The sequence below is a fragment of the Stegostoma tigrinum genome, chromosome 4 (genome assembly GCF_030684315.1).
Source record: "Stegostoma tigrinum isolate sSteTig4 chromosome 4, sSteTig4.hap1, whole genome shotgun sequence".
Lineage (NCBI taxonomy): Eukaryota > Metazoa > Chordata > Chondrichthyes > Orectolobiformes > Stegostomatidae > Stegostoma > Stegostoma tigrinum.
Window position 1 is genome coordinate 36,775,614 of NC_081357.1, and position 25,906 is coordinate 36,801,519.

Consider the following 25,906-nt stretch of genomic DNA (forward strand, 5'->3'; position numbering starts at 1 on the left):
CCCCCTCCCCCCACTGCACCACACAACCAGCCCAGCTCTTCCCCTCCACCCACTGCATCCCAAAACCAGTCCAACCTGACTCTGCCTCCCTAACCTGTTCTTCCACTCACCCATCCCTCCCTCCCACCCCAAGCCGCACCTCTATCTCCTACCTACTAACCTCATCCCACCTCCTTGGCCTGTCCGTCTTCCCTGGACTGACCTATCCCCTCCCTACCTATACTCTCCTCTCCAACTATCTTCTTTTCTCTCCATCTTCAGTTTGCCTCCCCCTCTCTCCCTATTTATTCCAGAACCCTCACCCCATCCCCCTCTCTGAAGAAGGGTCTAGGCCCGAAATGTCAGCTTTTGTGCTCCTGAGATGCTGCTTGCCCCGCTGTGTTCATCCAGCCTCACATTTTATTACCATTTGTTACAAGTTTTTTTTTAAACAAAGAACTGCAGGGCTGTAATAAGAAAAAGGTTTTGATTGGGGAATGCATATTTTATTCGTAAGGCAAGTTGCGGCCAAAATAGACTGGGAACAACTTTATAGAACATAAAACATAACAGCACAGCATAGACCCTTCGGCCCTCATGTTGTGCCGACCTGTCATGCCGATCTCAAGCCCATCTAACCTACACTATTCCATGTAGGTCCATATGCTCATCCAATGACGACTTCAATGTACCTAAAGTTGGCGAATCTACTACCGTTGCAGGCAAAGCATTCCATTCCCTTACTACACTCTGAGTAAAGAAACTACGTCTGACATCTGTCCTATATCTTTCACCCCTCAATTTAAGCTATGCCCCCTCGTACTCGCCGTCACCATCCTAGGAAAAAGGCTCTCCCTATCCACCCTATCTAACCCTCTGATTATTTTATACGTTTCAATTAAGTCACCTCGCAACCTTCTTCTATCTAATGAAAACAGCCTCAAGTCCCTCAGCCTTTCCTCGTAAGACCTTCCCTCCATACCAGGCAACATCCCAGTAAATCTCCTCCGCACCCTTTCCAAAGCTTCCACATCCTTCTTATAATGCGGTGACCAGAACTGTACACAATATTCCAAGTGCGGCCGCACCAGAATTTTGTACAGCTTCACCATAACCTCTTGGTTCCGGAACTCGATCCCTCGATTAATAAAAGCTAAAACACTGTATGCCTTCTTAACAGCCCTGTCAACCTGGGTGGCAACTTTCAAGGATCTGTGTACATGGACACCGAGATCTCTCTGCTCATCTACACTGCTAAGAATCTTACCATTAGCCCTGTACTTTGCCTTCTGGTTACTCCTACCAAAGCGCATCACCTCACACTTGTCTGCATTAAACTCCATTTGCCACCTCTCAGCCCAGCTCTGCAGCTTAGCTATGTCTCTCTGCAACCTACAGCATCCTTCGTCACTATCCACAACTCCACCGACTTTACCGTCATCTGCAAATTTACTAACCCATCCTTCTACGCCCTCATCCAGGTCATTTATAAAAATGACAAACAAGCAGTGGACCCAACACCGACCCTTGCAGTACACCACTAATAACTGGTCGCCAGGATGAACATTTCCCATCAACTACCACCCTCTGTCTTCTTTCAGCAAGTCAATTTCCAATCCAAACTGCTATATCTCCCACAATTCCATTCCTCCGCATTTTGTACAATAGCCTATTTTGGGGAACCTTATCGAACGCCTTGCTGAAATCCATATACACCAGATCAACCGGTTTACTCTCATCTACCTGTTTGGTCACCTTCTCAAAGAACTCAATAAGGTTTGTGAGGCACGACCTTCCCTTCACAAAACTGTGCTGACTATCCCTAATCAATTCATTCTTTTCTAGATGATTATAAATCCTATCCCTTATAACCTTTTCCAACACTTTACCAACAACTGAGGTAAGGCTCACTGGTCTATAATTACCAGGGTTGTCTCTACTCCCCTTCTTGAACAGGGGAACCACATTTGCTAACCTCCAGTCATCTGGCACTATTCCTGTAGACAATGACGAGTTAAAGATCAATGCCAAAGGCTCGGCAATCTCCTCCCTGGCTTCCCAGAGGATCTGAGGATAAATCCCATCCGGCCCAGGGGACTTATCTATCTTCACCCTCTGGAGGATTTCTAATACCTCTTCCTTGTGAACCTCAATCCCACCTAGTCTAGTAGCCTGTATCTCAGTATTCTCCTCCTACTATTCTCCTCCACTATTCTACTTCTGGTAAATCTACAGCATATTTATAGCAGGTGTTGGGTGGCAGGGGGGTGTATTGAAAAGGAAACAGAGCATGTGTGCAGGATAAAATGTAGAAGCAGCAACCCCAGAACACCCTGGATCTCTACGAATATTCTGACTGGATAAGAAGGAAGAGAGAGGCTTTTAATAAAGGGAGAAAATGAATGTAGGCTTTAGTAGAATACAGAAAGTTCAGAAATAAACTTAAAAAAAAATTAGGAGATCAAAGAGGGGGCATGAAAATCATTGGACGGTAAGATCAGGGAGAATTCCAAAAGCATTCTATATGCATATCAAAGGGGAAGAGGATAACCAGGGTAAGAGCAAGGCCCATTAAGGACCAAGGAAGCAAACTGTACATGGAGCCAGATGACATTGGTAGCGTGTTTAGTGAGTACTTCACATCCATGTTTACTTTGGAGGATGACGTGAGTAAAGAATTCAGTAAGAGGCACCATGAAGTTCTTGAGCAGTTTGATCAGGGAGTGAGGTAGTACTGGTGGTTTGGTCAGGCTTAAAACTGATCCAAAATGGTGATTTTGCCTAGGTGCATTCCAGAGATGCAAGAGGACAGGAGGACAGCTAATGTAGTTCAACTTTTCATGAAGGGTGGTAGAAATAAACAAGGAGATTGCAGGCTAGTTAATCTCACATCAGTGATAAGGAAAGGGAAGAATTAATCTCCACTTGGAGAATGCAGGTTTGATCAGGGATGGTCAACAAAGCTTTGTCAAAGGGAAATTTGATTGAATTTTAGGAAGAGTAGGCCAGAATGTACAGATTTATGATGTAGTTTATATGGATTTCGACAAAGCCTTTGTCAAGGTCTCACATGGGAGATTGATAAAGAAGGTAAAAGGACATGGAATCCAAGGTAACTTGACAAGTTGAATCTAAGACTGGCTTAGTGGCAGAAGACACAGTGTGGTTGGAGAAGACTGTTTGTGTGACTGGAGGCTGGTGTCCAGAGGCACACTACAGGGGTCAGTGCTGGGTCCCTTTTTGTTTGTGATATATACTAATCATTTAGAAGAAAACCTGGCGGGCTGATACAAAGATTGGGTGGGTTGTTGACAGTCAGGAAGAAGGTCTGAAGTTACAGGATATAGATGGATTGGTCAGATGACAAATGGAATTTAATCTTGACAAATGTGAGATGATGCACTTTGGAAGCAGTAACAAGACTAGTAGGTACTCAATAAATGGCAGAACACTAAGAAGCTCAGAGGAACAGAGGGATCTTGGAGGTGCTTCTCCAAAGATTTCTGGAGGCAGGAGGGCAGGTTAATACAGTAGTAATTAAGGAGACATACAGGATGCTTGCCTTCATCAGTTGTGAATCAAATAATAAGAGTAGGGACGTTATGTGGGTATTGTTTAGGACTTGGTCAGAGTTCTGGTCAATGCACTGTAGGAAGAAGGTGATTGCACTGGAGAGGGTGCAGCAGAGCTCCATGAGGATGTTGCCTGGGGTGCAACAGTTCAGTTATGAGGGAGACATGATGAGCTCAGCTTGTTTTCTTAATAGCAGAAAGGCTGACAGGGGTCCTGTCAAATATAAGGGGACGGGCTAGGAAGAAAGACAAGAGAAACTCAGCTTTAGTCTCGAAAGGCAATTAAAAGGAATTTCAGAACTCAAAATGTAAGAAATGGTGTAAGGGAACCAGCAACACAGAAACCTAGCATATAAATGAAAAAAAAGCTGAATATAAATTTAAATCAGCTACAGAATCACATTTGAAATAATCTGCCAGGCACAGTAGTCGATGAAAAATAATGCTCAATATATATTTTGATTCTACAGAACAAAAATTATATTGGATGGTCTTTATTACAGTTTAATTTTTTTGTCCAACTTAAATATAGAGTTTCCCCAGAAACCAACAATGCGGTCCATGGTGGCACACTGGTCAAATAACCAAACATCCCTGAAAGCCTCCCATACTCTGGGCACTTTCAGCTCCGCCAACAGCTTGTATGGATATCGACATGCACAAAATTGAATTGCAGTTTGGCTCTTCTATTTCTAATGTCATTGCATTAAATTGTGCCTCCTATTTCATTTCACACAGCTTTAGATACTTTCAAGGCAAACATTTTCTGCTGGACAACCCAAATTTTCTCGGCAGGATGTTTTCAACACTGATACGAACAATTAATTTGTAAATATCCTTTGAGTCACATGTAAACTGAAAAATCCTAGCTACATTCTAGATTTTCAACGTTTGTATGGATGTTACTCTTTGGCGCATTTCAATAAAATCACCCATCACTTAGTGACTTTTTATGTAACTGACAAAGAATGACTGTAGATTTAATATAGTTAAACAGTAATGTAGAGGAGTATTCCTCTTGCACTGCATCACAAAATCTACTTTGCAATTCTTTGTTTTAAGGGAATCGAAAGCAACAACTCCCAATGTCTCCTGTGACATCACCTTCCAAAACTGCAATCTCTATCACTGGGAAGGGTCTACTGCAACAGGCACAGGAGTTACACTGGAATAATAAAACCTGCAAATTTCCTTAAGACACATACCATTCCACTTTGGAACTACACAACGTTCCTTCACTGTCACTGGACTGAAATCCTGGAACTCTGTTCTAAACTGCATTGACAGTATATCCCAAGGACTGCAGCAGTCAAGAAGGCAGCTTACCTTCTCAAAGGCAATTAGGAATGGACAATACAACATTGGCCTTGGCAGCGATGCTCATATGCCACAGATAGAATAAATAAATAAATAAAGGGATGTTAAGAATGCATGCTCAATGCCTCAAATTAACATAAAATTAAAATACTCCAATAAGGTCTAACCCACGTCTTATAAAAGTTCATCATCACCTCACTGCATTTGTATTCAAAGCCTTTATTATTAATCTCTCCCTCCATCTGTTCTGCCACCTTCCATGATCTGAGTGTATACACACCGAGGTTCCTCTTCCTCTCACCCCCCCTTTATAATGGTTACCCCCATTTTATATCATCTTCCATAGAATCCCTACAGTGTGGAAACAAGTTCCAATCGAAGTCACACACCATGGAGATGGAAATAGAACCACAATTTCTTCCTCGTCACTGGATCAACATCCTGGAACTAGTTATAACTATATCACAGTGTTGTTAAACAAGGCAGATTGCAGCGACCCAAAAACATGATTCTTCATCAATCATAAGATTAGTCAGAGATGGGCATTGACAAGGAGCCACTTTGTATGCAGCTCCTACGTCTGTAAACTAAAGAACAAAGAGATCTGTAACTGTCATTCTATGTTCTTAATTCAGCCTGAGTGTCTTAGATCATGGAATCCCTACAGCGTGGAAACAGGTTCTTTGGCCCAACAATTACATACCGACCCTCACAGCATCCCACCCAGACCCATCTCGCTATAAACTCACCCAATCTACGCATCCCTGAATGCTATGGGCAAATTAGCATGGCCAATCCAACTACCCTGCACATCTCTGGACTGTGGGAGGAAACTGGAGTACCCAGAGGAAACCCACGCAGACAAAGGGAGAACGTGCAAACTCCACACAGTCAGTCTCCCGAGGGTGGAATTAAACCCAGGTCCCTGGCACTGCGAGGCTGCTGTGCTAACCACTAAGCCACCGTGCCGTCTTTTGGTGTCTAAACACGCTTGAGTGATTTTTCTTGATAAAATATTAGGTGGCGTAATAAGAATACTAGAAGAAAAACCAAAAAAAAACTGAAGATCTCAAAATTGACCTTTGAGCTGTAATGACAAACCAACAACTTCCTCATGGTCAGTAAACTGCTACAATTTTAAGAAACATGTAATATTAGAATCATTGACTGGATCATTTGGAGCCAGAAACATGAACATAATGTAATTAAATTTCAGTTTAAATACTGGAAGGCGAATTACTTTCCCATTGAGTAAAAACGTCAACTGTACTCCACATTGTCTCTAAAAGGAGGGATCTGTACCATCGGAACGGTCTCCACCTGTATTGAGCGGGGACCAATGTTCTAGCGAAAAGGGTAAATAGGCTGGTCAACAGGGCTTTAAGCTAGCAAGTTGGTGGGTGGGGGGAAATGGTGAAACTTGGCCCAGTGGGAAACAAAGCAGCAGGTTAACATTGGCAGTGGTGGATTCAACCTCGTGGACAAATATGAAAGAAATGACAAGGAAGGAGAACTCAGGAGAGGTTATTAAAGTGTCCAGCACAGACACAAATAGGACAGCAGTGTTTGGAATAGGCTAGCAATCAAACACTGGAAAAATGAATTAAAATGAGAAGAGGGAAGGCGTTATATCTGAATGCACATAGTATAAGGAAAAAAGTAAATGAGCTCGTGGCACAGATTGAAACTGGCAGGTATGACACGGTAGGCATCACAGAGATGTGGCTGCAAGGGGATCAAGACTGGGAACTGAATATCTACAGATACACATCCTATCAAAAAAATAGACAGGCGTGCCGAAGGGCTGGGGTGCGTTATTAGTGACTGATGAAATTAAATCAATAGGAAGAAATGAAGTAGGGTCTGATGGTATAGAATCTGTGTGGGTAGAACTGAAGAACCGCAATGATAAAAAAAATAGCTGGAGTGGTGTACAAGCCTCCAAACAGTCATCAGGAGCTGGGGCGCAAGATACTCCAGGAGACAGAAAAGGTCTGTAAGAAAGGCAAAATCACAATGATCACGGGGGATTTCAATAAGCAGGTGGACTGGGAAAATCACGTTGTTAGCAGATTGCAAGAAAAGGAGTTTGTGGGATGTCTAAGGGATGGCTTTTTGGAGCAGCTTGTGGTGGAGCCCATAAAGAAATAAGCAATACTGGATTTAGTGTTGTGCAAGGAGGCAGACTTGATAAGGGAGCTTAAGGTCAAGGAGCCCTAAGGAGGCAGTGATCACAAGGTGATAGAATTTACTCTGCACTTTGAGAGAAAGAAGATAGGATCAAAGATAACAGTATTACAGCTGAATAAAGGTGACTACAGAGGTATGAGGGAGAAGCTGGGCAGAACTAACTGGAAAAGGAGCCGAGCAAGAAAGACAGTGGAACAGCAATGGCAGGAATTTCTGGGAGTAATTCAAGAGGCACAGCAAAAATTCATCCCTCGGAAAAAGAAGCATGGTACAGGGAGGATGAAGCATCCGTAACTGACTAAGAAAGTCAGGGATAGCATAAAAGCAAAAGAGAAAGCATATAATGTGGCAACGGGCAGTGGAAAACCAGAGGACTGGGAAGTTTACAAAGGTCAATAGAAGGCAACCAAAAAAAAAATAAGAAGGCAGAAGATTAAATATGAGGGTAAGCTAACCAGTAATATAAATGAAGACTATAACAGGTTCTTTAGATATATAGAAGGACAAAAGAGAGGTGAAAGTGGACATTAGGCCACTGGAAGATGACAATGGAGAGACAGTAGTGGGGAACAAGAAAATGGCTGAGGAACTGAATAATTACTTCACCTCAGTCTTCATGGTGGAAGACATGAGTGATCTCCTAAAAATTTATGAGTCAGGGGGCAGAGCTGAGTATGGTGGCCATCACCAACGAAAAGGTCCTAGTAAAACTGATTGGTCTTAAGGTGGATAAATCACCCTGGGCCAGATGGACTACACCCCAGAATTAAAAAGGAGATAGTGGAAGCGTCAGTGGTGATCTTTCAGGAATTGCTAGAGTCAGGGAGGGTCCCAGAGGACTGGAAAATCACTAACATAACAGTCCTGTATAAGAAGGGAGTAAGGCAAAAGACAGAAAATTACAGGTCGATTAGCCTAACCTCAGTCATGGTAAGGTTCTGGAGTCCATTGTAAAGGATGAGATTTCAGAATATTTGGAGGTGTGTGGTAAAGTAGGGCAATGTCAGTATGGTTTCAACAATGGGAGGTCATGCCAGACAAATGTGCTAGAATTCTTTGAGGAAGTAATGAGCAGGGTAGACCGAGGAGAGCCAATGGATATTATCTACCTAGACTTCAAGAAGACCTTCGACAAGTTGCCACACAGGAGGCTGCTGAGTAAGATAAGGGCTCATCGTTTTAGACAAGGTGCTAGCCTGGATAAAAGATTGGCTGTCTGGCAGCAAGCAGACAGTGGGGATAAGAGGCTCTTTCTGAGGATGGGAGCCAGTGACAGGTGGTGTTCCGCAACGGTCAGTGTTGGGACCACAACTGTTCACTTTATACATTAGTGATCTAGATGAAGGAAATGTGGGCACTCTGGCTAAGTTTGAAGATGATACAAAGAAAGGTGGAGGGAGAGAGAATATTGAGAAGATGGGGAGGCTGCAGAAAGATTTAGACAGGTTAGGAGAGAGTCGGCAAAGAAGTGGCAGATGGAGTACAACATGGGAAAGTGTGAGGTCATGCACTTTGCTAAAGAAGAATAAAGGCATGGCCTATTTTCTAAATAGGGAGAAAATTCACAAGCCTTAAGTGCAAAGACACTTGGGAGTTCTAGTCCAGAGTTCTCTCAAGGTAAACTTGCAGGTTGAGTCAGTCGTCAGGAAGGTAAATGCAACGTTGGCATTTATTTTGAGAGAACTTGAATATAAAAGCAGGGATATACTACTGAGGCTTTGTAAGGCTCTGGTCAGGCCATATTTGGAGTACTGTGTGAAGGTTTGGGCCCCATATCTCAGGAAGGATGTACTGGCCCTGCAGCAGGTTCAGAGGAGGTTCACGAGAATGGTCCCGGGAATGGAAAGCTTAACATATGAGGAATGTTTGTGGACTCTGGGGGTATACCCATTGGAGTTCAGAAGGAATGAAGGCGGCGGGAGTGGGGGTTCTAATTGAAACTTACAGAATAGTGAATGGTCTGGACAGAGTGGATGTTGGGAAGATGCTTCAATTGGTTGGGGCGGCTAGGACCCGAGGGCGCAGTCTTAGAGTAAAAGGAAGACCTCTTAGAACAGAGAACAGGAAAAACTTCTTCGGAGAATGGTGAATCTATGCAATGATATTTGCTTTAACATTCAAATTTAATAACAATGATGAGAAGATACAGTCACAGTTGTCTTTCAGTTTCTGAGATATGAATTAAAATTGAGTTTCTAATCTCTCTCGGCTATATAAAGGTTGAAATTCAAATTACGGTACACATTTTCTAACAGATATGACTCCAAACTAACTACTTCTGCCGTGTGATGCCAGGCTCCTGACTATCTTTGGTAGGTGTTGAAACGAGGACAATGCAAAGAAGTGAAAATCTTAAAATGGCATCTCACTTTCAATTTTTAATAAATCCCATTTGCCCTCAAAAATTTTTGAATTTTGTATCATTTATAAAATTCAAATAACTTTGGTGCCTCTTATGTCTTCTTGAATTACTTCAGGAGTTATGAGAAGAGGCTATAGAAATTAGGCCTGTTATCTCTAGAATTTAGAAGGTTAAAACGGTAATGTAACTGAAATCTTTATGATATTTTCAAGAAGAGACAGGGTAGATAAAGATAAGTATTTTGACTGATTTGGGATTCTCAAACTAGGGGGCTTAGTCTGAGAATTAGGGGCAGACCATTCAGGAGAGATGTTAAGAAGCACTTTTACATACAAAAGGCACTAGATGTTTGGAACTCTCTTTTACAAGCAGCAGTACAGTAGATGTTGGATCAATCGTTAATTTTAAACCTGAGATACGCTCCTTTAAGCAAAGGTATTAAAGGATTAAAATTCAGTCTCTAATCTCTCTCAGCTATATAAAGATTGAAATTCAAATTATTCTGCAGATTTCCTTATGGATATGACGCCACACTAATTTCTTCTGCCAAGTGATACTGGACTCCTGCTCATGTTTGATAGATACTGGTAGGAAGCCCATGTAAAGATATATTTCAGGAATTAAGTAATGAGGAGAGCTTATAGAAATTAGGCCTGTTTTCTCTGGAATTTAGAAAGTTAAGTCGTTAGCATGGTGTCATATCCATTCGGAAGTGTGCAGAATAATTTAAATATTAATATTTATGTAGCTAAGAAAGATTAGAGACTGAATTTTAATCCATGTCTCAGAAACAGAAAGACAACAAATAATTGCATCTTCTAGAATTCATTATTAAATTTGTATTTTAAAGCAAATGTCATACGATTTTAGAGAAGATGCAGAGTGCAGGTGAATTTTTTACTCTGAGGAAAAGTAGTTTTTAGTTTTCCAGTATTTAGACTGAAATTTGATCACATTACACTCATGTTGTGGCACTAAACAATCTGGTCAAAGTCTTTAAGACATCAATAGAAAAAGGTTCCGGGGCTGAATAGCCCACTCCTGTTCCTATGTTTCTAATAGCATGTTACAGTGTCTTACATTGCCTGTCAAAGCTTTAATGTAATGATGTGGAGATGCCAGTGTCGGACTGGGGTGGACAAAGTCAGAAGTCACATGACACCACATATAGTCCAAAAGAGTTATTTAACATCACAAGCTCTCAGACCGCAGCTCCTTTGTCAAGTGAAATGATATAATGAACATCAACTACAAGATATACTGCAGAAACTTATTCAACCTCCATCAATACCACATTTCAAACCCGTGACTACTACCACCCGGAAAGACCAAGACAGCAGATCCTTGGGAACACCACCACCAGCAAATTCCCCTATAAGTTACGTACCTTTTTGTCTTCACTGTCATTCAGTCAAAATCATGAATTCCCTTCCTAACAGCATCGTGGATGTTCCTTCACCCCATGAACTCGAACTTATGGTTCAAGATGACAGTTCACCACCACCTTCTCCGAGGCAATTAGGGATGGGCAATAAATCATAATGTGGTTCCTCATCCATGTTGATTTAGCAGGCCTCAAAACAGGGTGGTAGTAGTGTACTAAAACTGACCTCAAACATTTTGGATTCATTGTAAGGATTATCGATTCTAACTGTTAACCAAGATGCATCTGAAGCAAAGTATGGATACTGCCTTTATAGTCTAGATACTAACTCAGACTTGCTGTGAAGTCTTACTTGGTGAATGGCCAGCGAAAGTCAATGTCCTTTAACCAGGCTTCATCATTTCTCCCAATATTTCCTTCTCTGGCCAGTACCCATTTATCCAATTAACACAGGAAAGCACCAGGAGATTCCTTACAAAAGCATAAATGCAAATATATAAAAGCAAACTATGGTTCCTGGTTTTCAACTCTCGAAACGAAGAACAAGAAGTCCAGGATGGCTGCCAGTGCAGTGAAATTGTGCAGCAGCATGAGTCACTATATTCAGAAGCCTGTGGGTTGAAGAATAATTTGTGACAAAAATGCCCACAACAATGCTAAATATTGTGATCTTAAAACAAATTCTGCATAACTTGTAGCTTATGTATTAAAAATAATGGTATTTTATTAATACTGCATTGATCAGTTTTTTATTTCTGCTAACATATTGAAAAGATGACTAGTGCAATAATTTTTATTTTAAACTAGAAATATCAGATACATTAGCTGTTGAACGTATGTTCAGAAATAGAGTTGGTTCTGAATTATACACTGTTTCACTTTCCAAATCAATTATACTAAAACATTTCTGCAACGGTACTAGATTCGCCAACTTTAAGTACATTTAAGTTGTCATTGGACAAACATATGGATGTACATGGAACAGTGTAGGTTAGATGGGGCTCAGATTGGTATGACAGGTTGGCACAACATCGAAGGCCGAAGGGCCTGTACTGTTGTAATGTTCTATGTTCTATTTCCAATATTTATCTGAAACAATAAATGCTATTTTTTTTCTGGGAAGTTCAAATGTATCACATTTAGGTTGAAATATAAGGTTATGAGCTCTGCACATTCAACTAAATTTACTAACAGGGATATTACAGATATACTTGATTTCTCTTTTATCGGTGTACTCTTAGAAAGTAGCATGTTATAACACAATTATAATACAACATAATACAATTCCCTTCGTCATTACCAGGCTGAGACTGAAAACTATCGACTTCTTCCCTCAAATATTGAGGGGGCATACCTGGATTAAACTGAAGACTGATCTAAGCAAACAATTGAATTAGCTCAGTAAAAACAAAACAGGATTAATGGTTTACAGTATCCTCTCAGGCTGTTTGAAATAATAACCGAAAACTTCAGAATCATCACTGAAATAATTACTTTGTGGCAAAAACGGCTGTGGTCACCGTTTAGTTTCTCCACATGAAGAAGGTCAAAACGCAGCCCTAAAACAGACAAAAAACTGTTTTTTTAAAACTGCAACCCGATGATTCCTTATCTTTTCTAAAATAATTACCGTGAGTCCCATATCATCCCACCGCATTGTCTGAGCGTTAAATTTCTGAAGACATCTTTATTGCTACCAAAACCGTTAGATGAATAAATCAAATTTGTGAAGCACAAGATCAAAAGAACATGACAGGGAAAACCAATTTCGAAATATGATCTATGCGCATAAACATAAATGAAAAATACAAACGTATAGAAAATGAATATTTAATCCCGCAAACTGTTCAGCAAATCCACGGGCAGACAAACCAAGCCCATCACTTACTTCAAATCCTCCTCCGTCTGATCAAGCTCAATAATGGCATGTCTTCCAAACCCATCAGACATTTAATACCACCATTGCGGTGGATAACGGACCAACTGACAAGGCACTGATCCTCCTGGTCATTACAGCCCAGCGAACGAGTGACTCCCTGATAACTCTTGTGGGCGATATTTAACGTTGTCGCTCTTACCTTGATGGACTGTGAGCTGCAACACCTCGCCGCACATTCAGTCCAAGGTCAGTGTCTCCCAGCGCGCCCCCGCCTCCACAAACCCGTCGGCGCGCACCCGCGCACGCCGCGCCGCGGCCTCCATCACGCCCCCACCAACCCCGATGGTTGCACCCGCCTCCACGCGGCTTCGACCGCGCGCGCCCCCACCCCCCCGCCTACCGTCCCAAATCTGCGCGTGCTCGAGCTCCGCGTCAACGAGAGTCTTGCACAAACCCGTTCCAAACCGAGAGAAAAGCGGTTATATACGATGTGATCGCCGACTGGTACCTGACGAGCTTTCGGTGTATTAGGTTGTTTTCGTGTTCTGAGGTTGCGGTGGGGGAAAAAGGGTTGGAAAATCGGAGATCTTTCCTTTGACACCTTACGTGTTGGCTGACCCGGCTTGATCCGGTCGGCGCCTGTCACTCACTCGCTCTCCATCCACTGTCCGGCCCGTACATCACTTCCACCGCGCATGCGGCTGCACCTGTCACTCAACCACCCTGAGACCACCTGTGCGTGTAGCACACCAGGACCCGCCTTTCAGTGCAAACGGGCGTAAAGGTGTTATTTTCAGCACTATCACTTATGTCAGCAACAAGCTCGGCAGGGAGAAAGCAGAGAATTTTTTTTGCCTACATTGACGTCTAATTGCGACAGCTTTGCGCTTTCACTCGATTTATCAGCTTTTTAAAAAGATTTCATTCAAGTCTGCAGTGCTATATATCTTTCTGCCATCAACGAGTTTAGATATGGAGCCTAGTTAATAAATATAGTGATTCATTAAGACTTCCTCGGTGAACAATCAGATATTTCTGTACCCTAATAAGGAATGAGTTGTTCAATTATGAGAAGTGTCTTCCTAGCATTCAGCCTGATACAGACTCCATTTTAATTTAAAACGCAAATTTAAAGCAATACTACAGGTTATATTCACGTCAATTCACCATTGAAACTATTATCTGTGCTTTTTGATAACTTCTAAACATACTAGGTCCCTCACTTCAATGGTTTACGTACTCTCTTTATCCATCTTGCCCAGTACTGCTGCCCATATACTGTTTTGCATTAAATCTGCTATGACTTCTGTACTCATTCTCAGGTTTCCTCTCGCATCGCAATGAATTCAGAATCATTGTTTTACAACTTTTATAACCTAAGTCTCCTCTAGATTTCTTTCAAAACTGGCGTCTATATATCACCGTCCCATTTGCCATTCTACAATCTGAAACAGGGATTTCAACATTTTCAAAAGGCACGTCCTATAAACTGTCTAATTGCTACTTTTCTCCGCACCTTTCATCATGTGAAATCACTACTTTTTGATTATGCTTATCCTCCTCATCGCCATCTGTAAGGCACAACACAAGTGTGATAGAATACTCTCTACTGACATGGGTGCAAATAGCTCAAACAACATTCAAGAAGCTCAACATCAAAGGACAAAGTACAGTATGTATCACATAAGATACACTGCAGAAACTCACTCATTCTTCGATGACACCACATTTCAAACCCACGATCACTACTATCCAGAAAGCCATGGACAGCAAATGCTTCGGAACACCACCACCTGCAAATGTCCTTCAAAGCTAAGCAGCTTTCTGTCTTCATTGTCAAAAATCACGAATTCCCTTTCTAGCAGCATTTTGACTGACTTTACTGTAACTTATTGTTCAAGAAGACAGTTCACAACCACCTTCTCCAAGGCAATTAGAGGTGGACAATAAATGATGGCCAAGTGAGTGACATCCATATCCCATGAACAATTTAAAAAGTTTAACAGTCTTTGCTAGACCAACACAAAACTAATCTCATTGGTTCAATTCCTTATCCAAATTTCCTTGGGGAGATGCAATTGCTTCTGTAGCAAAGCATTGCCCACTTTAATTATTGAACAAATAGCTTTGTCTCAATCTCTATCCTAATCTGTTGCCTCAATTTGATTACTTTTATTACTAATTCTTCAATCAGAAGAAAAGCTGCAGACTTTCTGGAGCCACCCTATTAAAACTCTCTCAGTTTAAAGGAAAATCAACAATATAACTCTTGTTTTTCATCAGTGGCATCATCTTTGTATAATGTGTGCATTCTCTGTGGTGTCAGTGCCATTTCTATAATGGGACATGCTAAGTACTACACAGCCATGGTACATCCATTGCTTTGTATATTTATTCTGATATTCTATGACTTAATGTATAAAATGTTTCTGTTCTGAAGAACAGCCATTTCAGACTCAAAAGATTAACTCTGTTTCTCTATCCAAAGATGCTGCTAGGTTTCCTGAGTTTCTCCAGCATTTTCTGTGTATGTTTAAAAATTCCAGTATCAGCACAATTTTGCATTTACTGTTATAAAACCCCATATCTGCTTTTTGATTTACTTCTGCGAAGTACTCTGAAACATTTACTGTTAAGCATTCTGTAACAGAAGTCATTCCTGACTTTCAGATATCATAAGTTTTCTAATATTCTTTCTCTCTGACTTCCAGCTTTTTTAAAATCAAGTCAACATTGATAGATACCTCGTTTTAGAAATTTCAGGCAATAATTTTGAGAGACCTATTATAGTTCTACTTTCCAAATATAACCATGCTATTCAAACAACACTTCCAGAGTAGCATCTCTATATGTTTGGGTATTTCTGTTGCTGTGTAACCAGACCTCTTATCATGTTAGTAAATATCTTCAGAAATAGTGGGAACTGCAGATGCTGGAGAATCCAAGATAACAAAGCATGGGGCTGGATGAACACAGCAGGCCAAGCAGCATCTTAGGAGCACAAAAGCTGACATTTCAGACCTAGACCCTTCATCAGAAAAATATCTTCAGGTAAGTTTATACAAAACTACCCTTCAAAAACATGACGTTTCAAATCCTAACACATGATTTTAAAGCCTGTCATCTTTTTTTCTTCATCGCAACATTGCAAGGTTTACCAATTTGTATCACATATGCTGTTAAATAATTTTAATGGACACCCCTGGTTCCAACTACACTACGGTTCTATACAAATCAATGACTAACACTCCAGCTTTTTGTTGGGAACTTTAGTCATTTGGCCTGAATATTGACATCAGTAACTTTCCTCCTTTTCCCTTCTAGTAGGATGACTTCATTCTTTTGCCATCACTGGCAAGGCTGGCACTAAAGACCATCCATTATTGCCCGCAAAGATGTTAGTGGAATTTCTACTTAAATCAAAATGATTTGATGCAACCAAGATGGGCAACTCTATAGTTATCTATATTTCTATAGTTTCCTATGACATTTAATGCCTACAAATGCCTTCCCCAGTCAAACAATCTTTGATCTCATCTCTAATAATTTTCTAACTAATAAATGAAAAAGTGTTCAAATAAAACATTGAAATAATTTGTGGAAGCAAGGTCATTGGGGTCATTTAAGAGACTGCTGGACATGTATATGGTCACAGAAATTTGAGGATGCATACATGAGGATCAATGGTCGGCACAACATTGTGGGCTGAAGGGCCTGTTCTGTGCTGTGCTGTACTGTTCTATGTTCTATGTTCTAAAATAAAACCCATATTCAATTTAAGATTTCTATGACCACATTATTTTGAAAGTCATTGAGATATACAGCACAGAAACAGATCCTTTGGTCCAACTTGTCCATGCTGACCAGATAACCTGTATAAATCTAGTCCCGTATGCCTGCAATTAGCCCTTATCCCTCTAAACCCTTCCTATTCATATTTCCATCCAGATGCCTTTTAAATGTTGTAAGTGTTCACCACTTCATCTGGCAGCCCATTCTATACACATGCTATGCTCTGCATGAAAAAGTTGCCCTTCGATCCCTTCTATATCTTTCCCCTCTCACCTTAAACCTAGGCCCTCTAGTTTTAGACTCCCCACTATGCACCCACCCCAGGGGGAAAAGACCCTGCCTATTTACCCTATCCATGCCCCTCATGATTTTATAAATTTCTGTAAGGTCATCCCTCAGCCTCCGATGCTCCAGGGAAAATAGCCTCAGCCTATTCAGCCTCTCCCTATAGCTCCAACCAGAGCAGCATCCTTGTACATCTTGTCTGAACTGTTTCTAGTTTCACAACATCCTTCCTATAGGAGGGAGACCAGAATTGCACTGAGTATTCCAAAAGTGGATGAATCAATGTTGTGTACAGCTGCAATATCACATCCCAACTCCTACACTCAGTGCACTGACCAATAAAGGTGAGAATATCAAATGCCTTCTTCACTAACATATCTAACTGCGACTCACTTTCAAGGAACTATGAATTTCTAGGTCTGTTTGTTCAGCAACACTTCCCAGGACCTTACCATTAAGAGTATAAATCCTGCCCCCTGATTTGCCCATTTGCTCCAGTAATTTCCAGATTAAATTTTAAATCCTAGAAAAATCAAAAATTTCTGCAAGGTTAGCAATTCTACATTGGCTAAAGTGATGACAACAGTGAACAGTTACGAGGTGTTCATTTTTGTATGGGAATGGAGTCATGTAGAACCAAACAAAATAAGGATAGCGAATGTGAAAAGCAAAATCACGTATAAAAGTTGCCCTCAATATACACAAGACAAAACAATAAGTTTATTCCAGTAATAACAAAACACTGAAGTTAGGTGTACTGTTTAGTGAATGAGCATTTAAAATAAGTTCTGCAGAAAAACAGTACAGACCTAAAACCTCACTATGAACCTCCTTGGGGTTTCCATTGACCAGAGGTTCAACTGAGCTTGCCCCATAGAATCATACAGCACAGAAAAAGACCCTTCGATCCAACTCGTTCAGACCAACGAGTCATCCCAATCTGACTTAGTCCCATTTGCCAGCATTTGGCCCATATTCCTCTTAACCCTTCCTATTCTTATACACATCCACATGCCTTTTTAATTTGTAGTCGCCTCCACCACTTCCTCTGGCTGCTCATTCGATGCATGCACCATTCTCTGCATGAAAAAAGTTATCCCTCAGGTCCTTTTTAAATCTTTCCCCTCCAACCTTGAACCTATGCCCTCTGGTTTTGGACTCATTCACCCTAGGAAAATGATGTTGGTTATTCACTGATCCACACCGCTCATGATTTTACAAACCACGAAAAGACCATCCCTCAGTCGCTGATGCTCCAGGAAGAAACATTCCCAGTCTATTCAGCTTCTTCCAATAGCTCAAACTCTCCAGTCCTGGCAACATCCTTTAAATCTTTTCTGCAGCCTCTCAAGTTTAGCAACATCCAAATACAGTGGCCGCAAAAACAGGTCAATAACCAGGAGTACTGCAGCGAGTAGCTCACCTGGTTCTGCAAAGCTTGACCACCGTCTACAAGGCACAAGTCTGGGGTGTATTGCACTTGACTGGATGAGTGCAGCTCCCTCAATGCTCAAGAAGCTTGACTTCATCCACGACAAAGCAGCCTGGTTGATTCGTACCAGATCCACAAGCTTCCACTCCCTTCACCACTGATACTCCATAGCAGCAGTGTGAAATATCTAGAAGATGTACTGCAGGAATTCACCAAAAATCCTCAGACTGTATATTTCAAACCGGGACCACTTCAGTGTCGAAGTATAAGAGCTGCTAATGCATGGTGGCCGGCGTTGGGGGGGGGGGGGGGGGGGAACACCTCAGTTGCAATTTTCCCTCCAAACCACTGACCATCGTGACTAAGAAACATATCGCAGTTTCCTCCCTGTGGCTGGGTCAACATCCTGGATTTTCCCTCCAAAGGGCATTCTGGGTCATCCTACAGCACCTGGATTGCAGCGATTAAGAAGGCAGTTTATCACCACTTTCTTAAAGCCAACTCCGTAGAAGCAATAAATGCTCTCTGGCCGGCGACCCCCAAATCTCACAAGTGGAAAAGAATTTTTTTTTCCCTCTCTCCACAGTGGTCGCCACTTCTTGCCGAATATTTCCTGTCGTTTCTACTTTTATTTCAGAATGTAAATTGACTAATTCGGGTGGCGAGGTAGCGGAGCTTGAATAGAGACAATGAATATGTGTGTACATTCTGGATTTGAGGATTTTGCATTTCCGAGAGTTCATTGAAATAGAATCGATCATGAGGTGTCGCAACGTACTTTTTACAGATAGTGCATAGCTTGGTGTTTGCATTTGCAAAATTTTCCGAGGCGTCTCCACTCTTCCCCCGGTATTTTGTTTTCTGCTTTAATACTGCAACTAAATAAGTGACCTCGAAATAAAAACAAAAACCAAATACTAAACCGTGGAAAGGTCTCGGAACATGTGTCGGTGCGCGACTTCAGCACTCGGTCAGACCAAGACGACTCTCTAGATTCGCTTCAGTGGCGTCCTCGACAACGCGCAGAAGTGCCGCCCCCTAGTTCACAAATGTCCAATCGGGCGAACGGCATGTTTAATTGACGGGAGCTATGGCCACGCCCTACCATCTATCACCCCACGTCGTTCTTTTGGGGGTGGGAATACGCAGCTGGTGACCAATCGAAATCTCTTGCCGTCTCTCCAGCCAATGAGGCCACGGTTTGTTGGGTGGTGCGGGAATTTTGAATGTGGGTCGGTTGGTGGTGGCTACGTTTGTTGTTAAAGCGGCGGCGGCGGCTCCGGACTTGGTAAGTGTGGCCGCTCGTCGCGGATCAGACCCAGGTGCCGATTTAACTCATTGATTCCCACCTCCGAGAGGGAAGAATGGTATCGGGCCGAGAAACAAAATAAAAATAATCGTGCAGTTCTTTTCACTTTACGATCCCCACCCCTTATCTAAGACGCCTCTGAAACACGCAGCTCTTTGGTCAAGCCGTCTGTATAATGTTGTTTAGAGATCCTGTGAAGGCTCAGTTACTACAATTATGTACTCCATAAGGATAAATTATCCTGGTGATGCTTCACCTGGGTTGAGGGTGTAGGTTTAGTTGGAAGCAGGTGAAGTGATGAAACATCCTGAAATTCGAGCGCAGAATGGTGACTCCCCTTTCTCCTGTATCTCGTTTGCTTCCCGCCCGCACTTCTACCTTGGGTCTTGTACTTCCCCGTTTAGTGCCTGAGTTTTGCTTTTGTTTGAGATGAGTGGTTCTTACCAATCGCTGGTACATACTTAGGTATCCTGTGTTGTAACCTCTTCTATGATCCACATGCCCTTGAGTTTTGCGCACTGGATTTGAGTTTGATACTGTAAACAACAGGTGCTGGTAGCATTCCTTAAGCTTGGAAGTTAAACGCTAGAAGTCATTTGGCAAAGTGCCATTTCAAATTGTTGCTATTACAAAACGTGCTCATGATGTCGGTGGTTAACATATTTATGTGGACTATGTATTGGTTGTCTAATAAGAAAAAGAATTGGGTGTAAATAATCTGGGTTTGGGTTGACAGGATATGCTGGTGTTAAATAGGGATCTGTGTTGAGCCTTAGTTATTTACGATTTGTCATGATTAATAATAAAAATACTGAATATTTGCAGGTTAAATTTTGTCAACACCAAGATAGAAGGGGAAAAAACGTTACCAAGTGGACATGAGTCTGCAAATTGATACAACCAGACTAAATAAATGGCAAAGGTTTGGCAGATGGAGAATGATGGGAGAAATGGGAATTTGCTCACTTGGGCAGGACAAACAGAAGAAAACAGTGTATTAAATGGACAACTTTAGAGGTACAGAAAGTTCTGGGTTTCCTGTTTCACATGTATGTGGGTATAGCCTGTGATAGGAAGTCAAATGGAAAGTTATTCACAAACAAAAACTCAAATTGCTGGAAAAGCTCAGCAGGTCTGGCAGAATCTGTGGAAACAAATCAGAGTTAACCTTTCTGATTCAGTGACCCTCAAACTTGGAAAGATATTGTTCAATGCTAGATGAACATAATCTAAGAAGTAAATGTTTTGCTTTGGCATTGGGGATCATTGAGGCCACATCTGGAATACGGGGTACAGCCTTGGTATCCTTACTGAAGAAGTAACTGATACTGCACAGGGGCATAATCTTATAAGCCATGGCAGTTGGTGAAATCTAAACTCTTTAATTCTAGATTTAAAAGACTAATAATGTTTGTGAAACCATTGTCAATTGTTGTAAAGATCCATCAAATGTTTACTTATGACATTAGAGAAGGAAAACTACCATCCTTACCTGGTTTGGCCTTCGCTTGACTCTTGACTTACAGCAATGCAGTTGACTATTAACCACCCTTTTAAAATGGCCTAACAAGCCATTCTGTTATATCAACTGCTACAAAAGTTTCAAAAAATGAATAAAACTGGGCACACAACCATTGACCGAGGCATCAGAAACGACAATAGCAAACTTGGTCATGCTCATCTTGTAAATTCCTCACAACCAATGTCTGGGAGATATGTTGGACTAATCAAACAATAGCTGATACAGTCATACCTTACACACCGCAGATGACACCGACCCATTCCTGTCCCACTGCCAAGGCAGATCTAGCCTTAATTATTTACAATTTGTCATGATACAGTAGTATACAGTCAGCTTTGAGTTGCTCTTGAAGTTTTCAATTGTTTGACTCTCTCAAAATCAATTGACGTGGTGTCAAATATGAGCAATGAAGCTTCTGCTAACTACTACATCAAATCATCTCCAAGCCACTCACTGTCCTGATTTGAACATACTCAGATCAGCCGTGAACTCTAAAGTGCAGCAGGCTAGACATGCCTGCTCCTAATCAGTGTGTTCGATTTGCATGTTTGTCCTTCTCTTCACACTAGTGGATTAGTTGGTAGATTTTCCCTCCCCGTTTGCTTTGTTACATTGGCTACTTACGCTATATTGTTTCTTTGGTTTCTGATCTATGAAGTTATATATACTCAATCTCGCTGTGTCCTGATCTTTCACTTTTACATGTTAAATTTCTTGGCTTAGATTCCTGATTTCTCTATGATGGTTTTTTGATGTTTGTAACCAATCATATTTTCGAAACCCAAAGTTTCCCAGACCTATCTTGTTTCTGCTTTCAATGTTGCATTCCTCTGGGCTTACCCATCAGTTGCATATTTTCCTACTTTGCACAATGGAGATTCTGAAACCTCGTCCTTTCTCCTTCAGCTGAGCTATCACCTCTTGCCCTGAATGTTCTTTCACTAATCGACGTTGCAATCAACAATTTGTGCAAGTACAAACCTGTTTTAAGCAAGGTGAGAGAGAGGAAGAAAAGGTGGAGCAACAGACCTGTTCATCTGCCATCAGTAATAGGAAAAATACAGAATTCATCATCATGTTTGTGACACCTGGGCAGCTTGACTCTGTCCAATCCTATGTTGCTTTTCCATGTGGATTTAATGAAGGGAAATTGCATTTGTCAAAACTTTGTGTTTTTTAAGGATGCAACTGGCAGAATGTGGATGAAATTTACTTCAAATGGCAGAGGTCTTTGAACAAGGTACCTCACAGGTTAATGATCAATGTTGGAGCACATGGAGTTGGAAGTATTGGCAGTCCGCTGGGTTGAGAGCAGGTTTCGTTATCAAGTTTGTTCACAAATTGATTTGTACACAAGTTGGAACATAGTGCAGGACAACACAAATAGCTACTCATAAGTGCAAGAAACGTTGCATGTTGGTTCTTTTATTACACCCCTGAATGGGAACTCATTTGTAAGTATGAGCATTCGTAATTAGGATAGTCGTGAAATTTTTGCACAGTTCAATGGGATTAATTCAGTAAGCATATTTCCGCTGGCTGTAGATGGGCCTGGAATTGGGGACAGGTCTGAATACAAAGCAGGCCATTTAGAACTTCACTCAAAGGGTTGTGAATCTTGGAATTCTCTACCCCAGAGTGCTGTGGAAACTCAATTAGTAGCTATACTCAAGACAGAAATCAATAGATCTCCAAGTTACGGTCTGTCCATAAAGAATAAAGTTGTTAATGGGATGTTATGTTTTTAAAGTGATGAACTTCTAACTAGGTACTTTCACGCTTCTACCCTTTTTTTTGTTTGTAGTGATGGAGGAGAACATGAATGAGTCAAGGATGCGATTGGCTCGCCTTTCAAACCGACTAGCATACCTTCGAACGAAACAGGAGGAAGCAAATAAAACTGAGGAGCTGAAAAGTAACTCTGATATTACGGGTATGCTATTGTACATTTTTCATTATTTTGAATTTATTTATATTCAGAATTAGAAAAGTATTGAAATGTTAATTTAAAGTAATTACTTTTTACAACCTATTCCTATCCTATGATAGATGTTTTAGATTCCTAAAATTAAGCCCTGGTTATGTTTGAGGTACTTCTAAAAGTAAGAGGCAGTTCAGAAAGTGAGTCAAAATCCCATCCTTCATTGTAAAGGGAATACTTATTTGAGGTGCAAAAAGTACGAGTAGCTTAAAATATTGAATTGACCAAAAACTTTTTCCTAAATGATTATATCTGCTCGCCACATGTTTTGCATTTTGCAAGGAATGCTTATTTTGTACTTATTCTATTTTTGCAATAGATCACACTGCCACAATCAGACAAATTATGGCTGATGGAAACTTTCCAGAAGACTGGTTTGTCTACCTTCAAAAAGTGGAAAAGATGGGTGATCCTCAAACTAATGAAACCCTATTGAATAGGCTTATAGACCTCTACAATGACACAGTTGCTGCCCTATCAGTTGAGAAGCATTATGCAAACGAATGCTACGCTCGCATCTTGATACGTTTTGCAGAACTTAAGGTGTATGTATATTTTTATGCTCTTGTTTTACAATTAAAGCATTTAGGTGCAGGTATTCTTTGGTACAGAATATAATTTCTAGTATGAACGAAATTCAAGTTTGTCCTTTGAAGAAACAGAATGCTTGCAGAGAAAGAGCAATCCACATGTAGAATGATATAATTGTTTGTTCTTTAATTTGAATTCACATTATGGTTGAGAGCACTTAGATGTTTACTCTTTTTTTCCATTCGAAGTTGTAGAGTTAAGTTCTAGTCGTATACCAAAATGTTACGTGCCTTATGTTCAGTATTGTAGGATGAGTTTGCTGCCTTTGCACATGAGGGACTACAGGACCAACAAATATTGTTGTGATGCAAATTACCTTCGGATTAAAATCGATTAATCACTGAATTTGTTATCACAATTTAGAAATGGAAAGGTTCTGTAAATAATAGTAAGCCTTGACATTTACTGACTATTGATTGTGCATGTCAGTAGACCATGGAAGTTGATATTTAATTGCACCAATGCATGATTTCATCAGAGAAATTTAAAATTTTGACATTTGTGTAGGGCTCCTTCAGGAAAGAATATTCCCTGTATATATTTTGATATCTCAAAGGTAGGAGAAAGGCAAGAGTGGACATTGGACCAGTGGAAAATGAGATTGTAAAAGTAGTAATGGTGAACGAAGAAATGGTGGAGCTACTGAATAGGTAACTTTATGTCAGTTTTTGCTATGGAAGACACCAACAGCATATCAGAACCTCAAGGGGCAGAGGTGAATGTAGTGGCTATTATTGAGGAGAAGGAGCTAAGGAAGCTGAAAATTCTGAACGTGGATTAATCCCGTGGACCAGATGGACAACATCTCAGTCGTCTAAAGGAGATAGCTGAGGAGATTGTAGAGGCATTGGTAGTGATCTTTCAAGAATTGCTGGCGTCAGGGAAGGTCTCAGAGGACCGGAAAATGGCTAGTATAACACTCCTGTTAATGAAGGGAGTGGGGCAGAAGTCAAGAAACTATAGGCTTGTTAGCCTGAATTTGGTTGTTAAATGAGATTTTAGAGTCCATTATTAAGGATGAGATTGCAGAGTGCTTGGTAAAATAGAGTGGAGTTGGCACAGTTTTGTCAAGGGGAGGTCATGCCTGACAAATTTGTTAGAATTCTTCAAGGCTGTAATGACCAAGTTAATCAAACGAGTGTGAGTGGATATGATCTATTTGGATTTCTAGAAGGCCTTTGACAAGGTACTGCCCAGCTACTAAATAAGACCAGAGCCCATGATGTTAGGGGCAAGGTACAGGCATGGGTGCAAGATTGGCTGACTGGCAGAGTTTTGGGGAAATTGGGTCTTTTTCAGAGTGACATCCAGTGACTAGTGGAATTCATTGTTGGGACCACAGCCTTTCATGCCATCCTTTTAACGATCTTGATGTAAGAACTGAGGGCATTGTTGCTAAATTTACACAAAGATAAATTGAGTGACAGGTAGTGTTGAGGGAGCAGGGTGGCAGCAGAAGGACTTGAACAGGCTAGGAGGAGGGCAAAGATGTTCCAGATGGAATACTGTATGGGAAAGTGTAAGGTTATGTGCTTTGGTAAAAATAATAGAGGCATGGATTATTTTCAAAATGGGGAAAGGCTTCATAAATCTGAAACACAAAAACTTGGGAGTCCTAGTTCAGGATTCCCTTGAGGTTAACGTACAGGTTCGGTTGGCAGTGAGGAAGGCAAATGCAATGTTTGCATTCATTCAAGGGGACTAAAATACAAGAGCAGAGCTCTATCCCGGAGGCTGCAGATACTCCAGTCAAATCGCGTTTGGAATGCTGTGAGCAGTTTTGGGCCCTGTATCTAAGGAGAGATGTAGCTTTGGAGGGGCTCCAGAGAAGGCGTTCAAGAATGATCCCAGAGATGAAGGGCCTATTATGAGGTTATATCTGGGTCTATACTCAGTGGCGTTTAGGAAGATGAGGAGGAGGTCTCATTGAAACTTACAGGATACTGAGAGGTCCGGATAGAGTGGTTTTGGAGAAGGTGGTTCCACTAGTTTGAGATACAAGGATGTGAAGGCATTGCCCCAGTGAAGGGATGATCCTTTAGGACTGAGATGAGGAGCAATTTCTTCAGCCTGAGGGTATTTACTCTCTCATACTTATTGTTAGAAAAGGTGGTCGAGGCCAACTCATTGAGTATGTTTTAAGATTGAGCTACTTACGCTCTCGATTAGTAAGGGGATCAGGGTTACAGGGAGAGGCAGGAGAATGGGGTTGAGAAACCTATCAGTCATGATTGAATGGCGGAGTGGACTCAATGGGCCAAATTACCTAATTCTGCTCTTATGTCTTATGGTATACCACAGATTTGCAGAT

At 41.2% G+C, this 25,906-nt stretch overlaps 2 protein-coding genes across 12 annotated transcripts in view; one reads left to right on the forward strand and one right to left on the reverse strand.

Annotated features, from left to right (window-relative positions):
* elovl4a (ELOVL fatty acid elongase 4a) overlaps window positions 1–13,383 on the reverse strand; it is a 47,125-nt gene extending 33,742 nt beyond the window's left edge. For 3 of the 11 annotated variants that reach the window (XM_059645270.1, XM_059645269.1, XM_048531624.2), the window contains exon 1: window positions 13,192–13,383. Coding sequence is in view for 1 of the 11 variants with exons in the window: in XM_048531629.2 (XP_048387586.1) it covers window positions 12,883–12,919 (37 nt within the window). In the remaining 10 variants the exon portion in view is untranslated. The other 8 variants (XM_059645271.1, XM_048531626.2, XM_048531625.2 and 5 more) reach the window with 7 other exon arrangements.
* Window positions 13,384–19,406: 6,023 nt separating this feature from the next.
* The window catches only part of ttk (ttk protein kinase), a 54,591-nt gene continuing 48,091 nt past the window's right edge, over window positions 19,407–25,906 (forward strand). Inside the window, exons 1-3 of the mRNA XM_048530337.2 lie at window positions 19,407–19,480; window positions 22,828–22,956; window positions 23,324–23,549. Of these exons, the coding sequence (XP_048386294.1) occupies window positions 22,830–22,956; window positions 23,324–23,549 (353 nt within the window). The 5' untranslated portion in view covers window positions 19,407–19,480; window positions 22,828–22,829. The remainder of the gene's footprint in view (window positions 19,481–22,827; window positions 22,957–23,323; window positions 23,550–25,906) is intronic.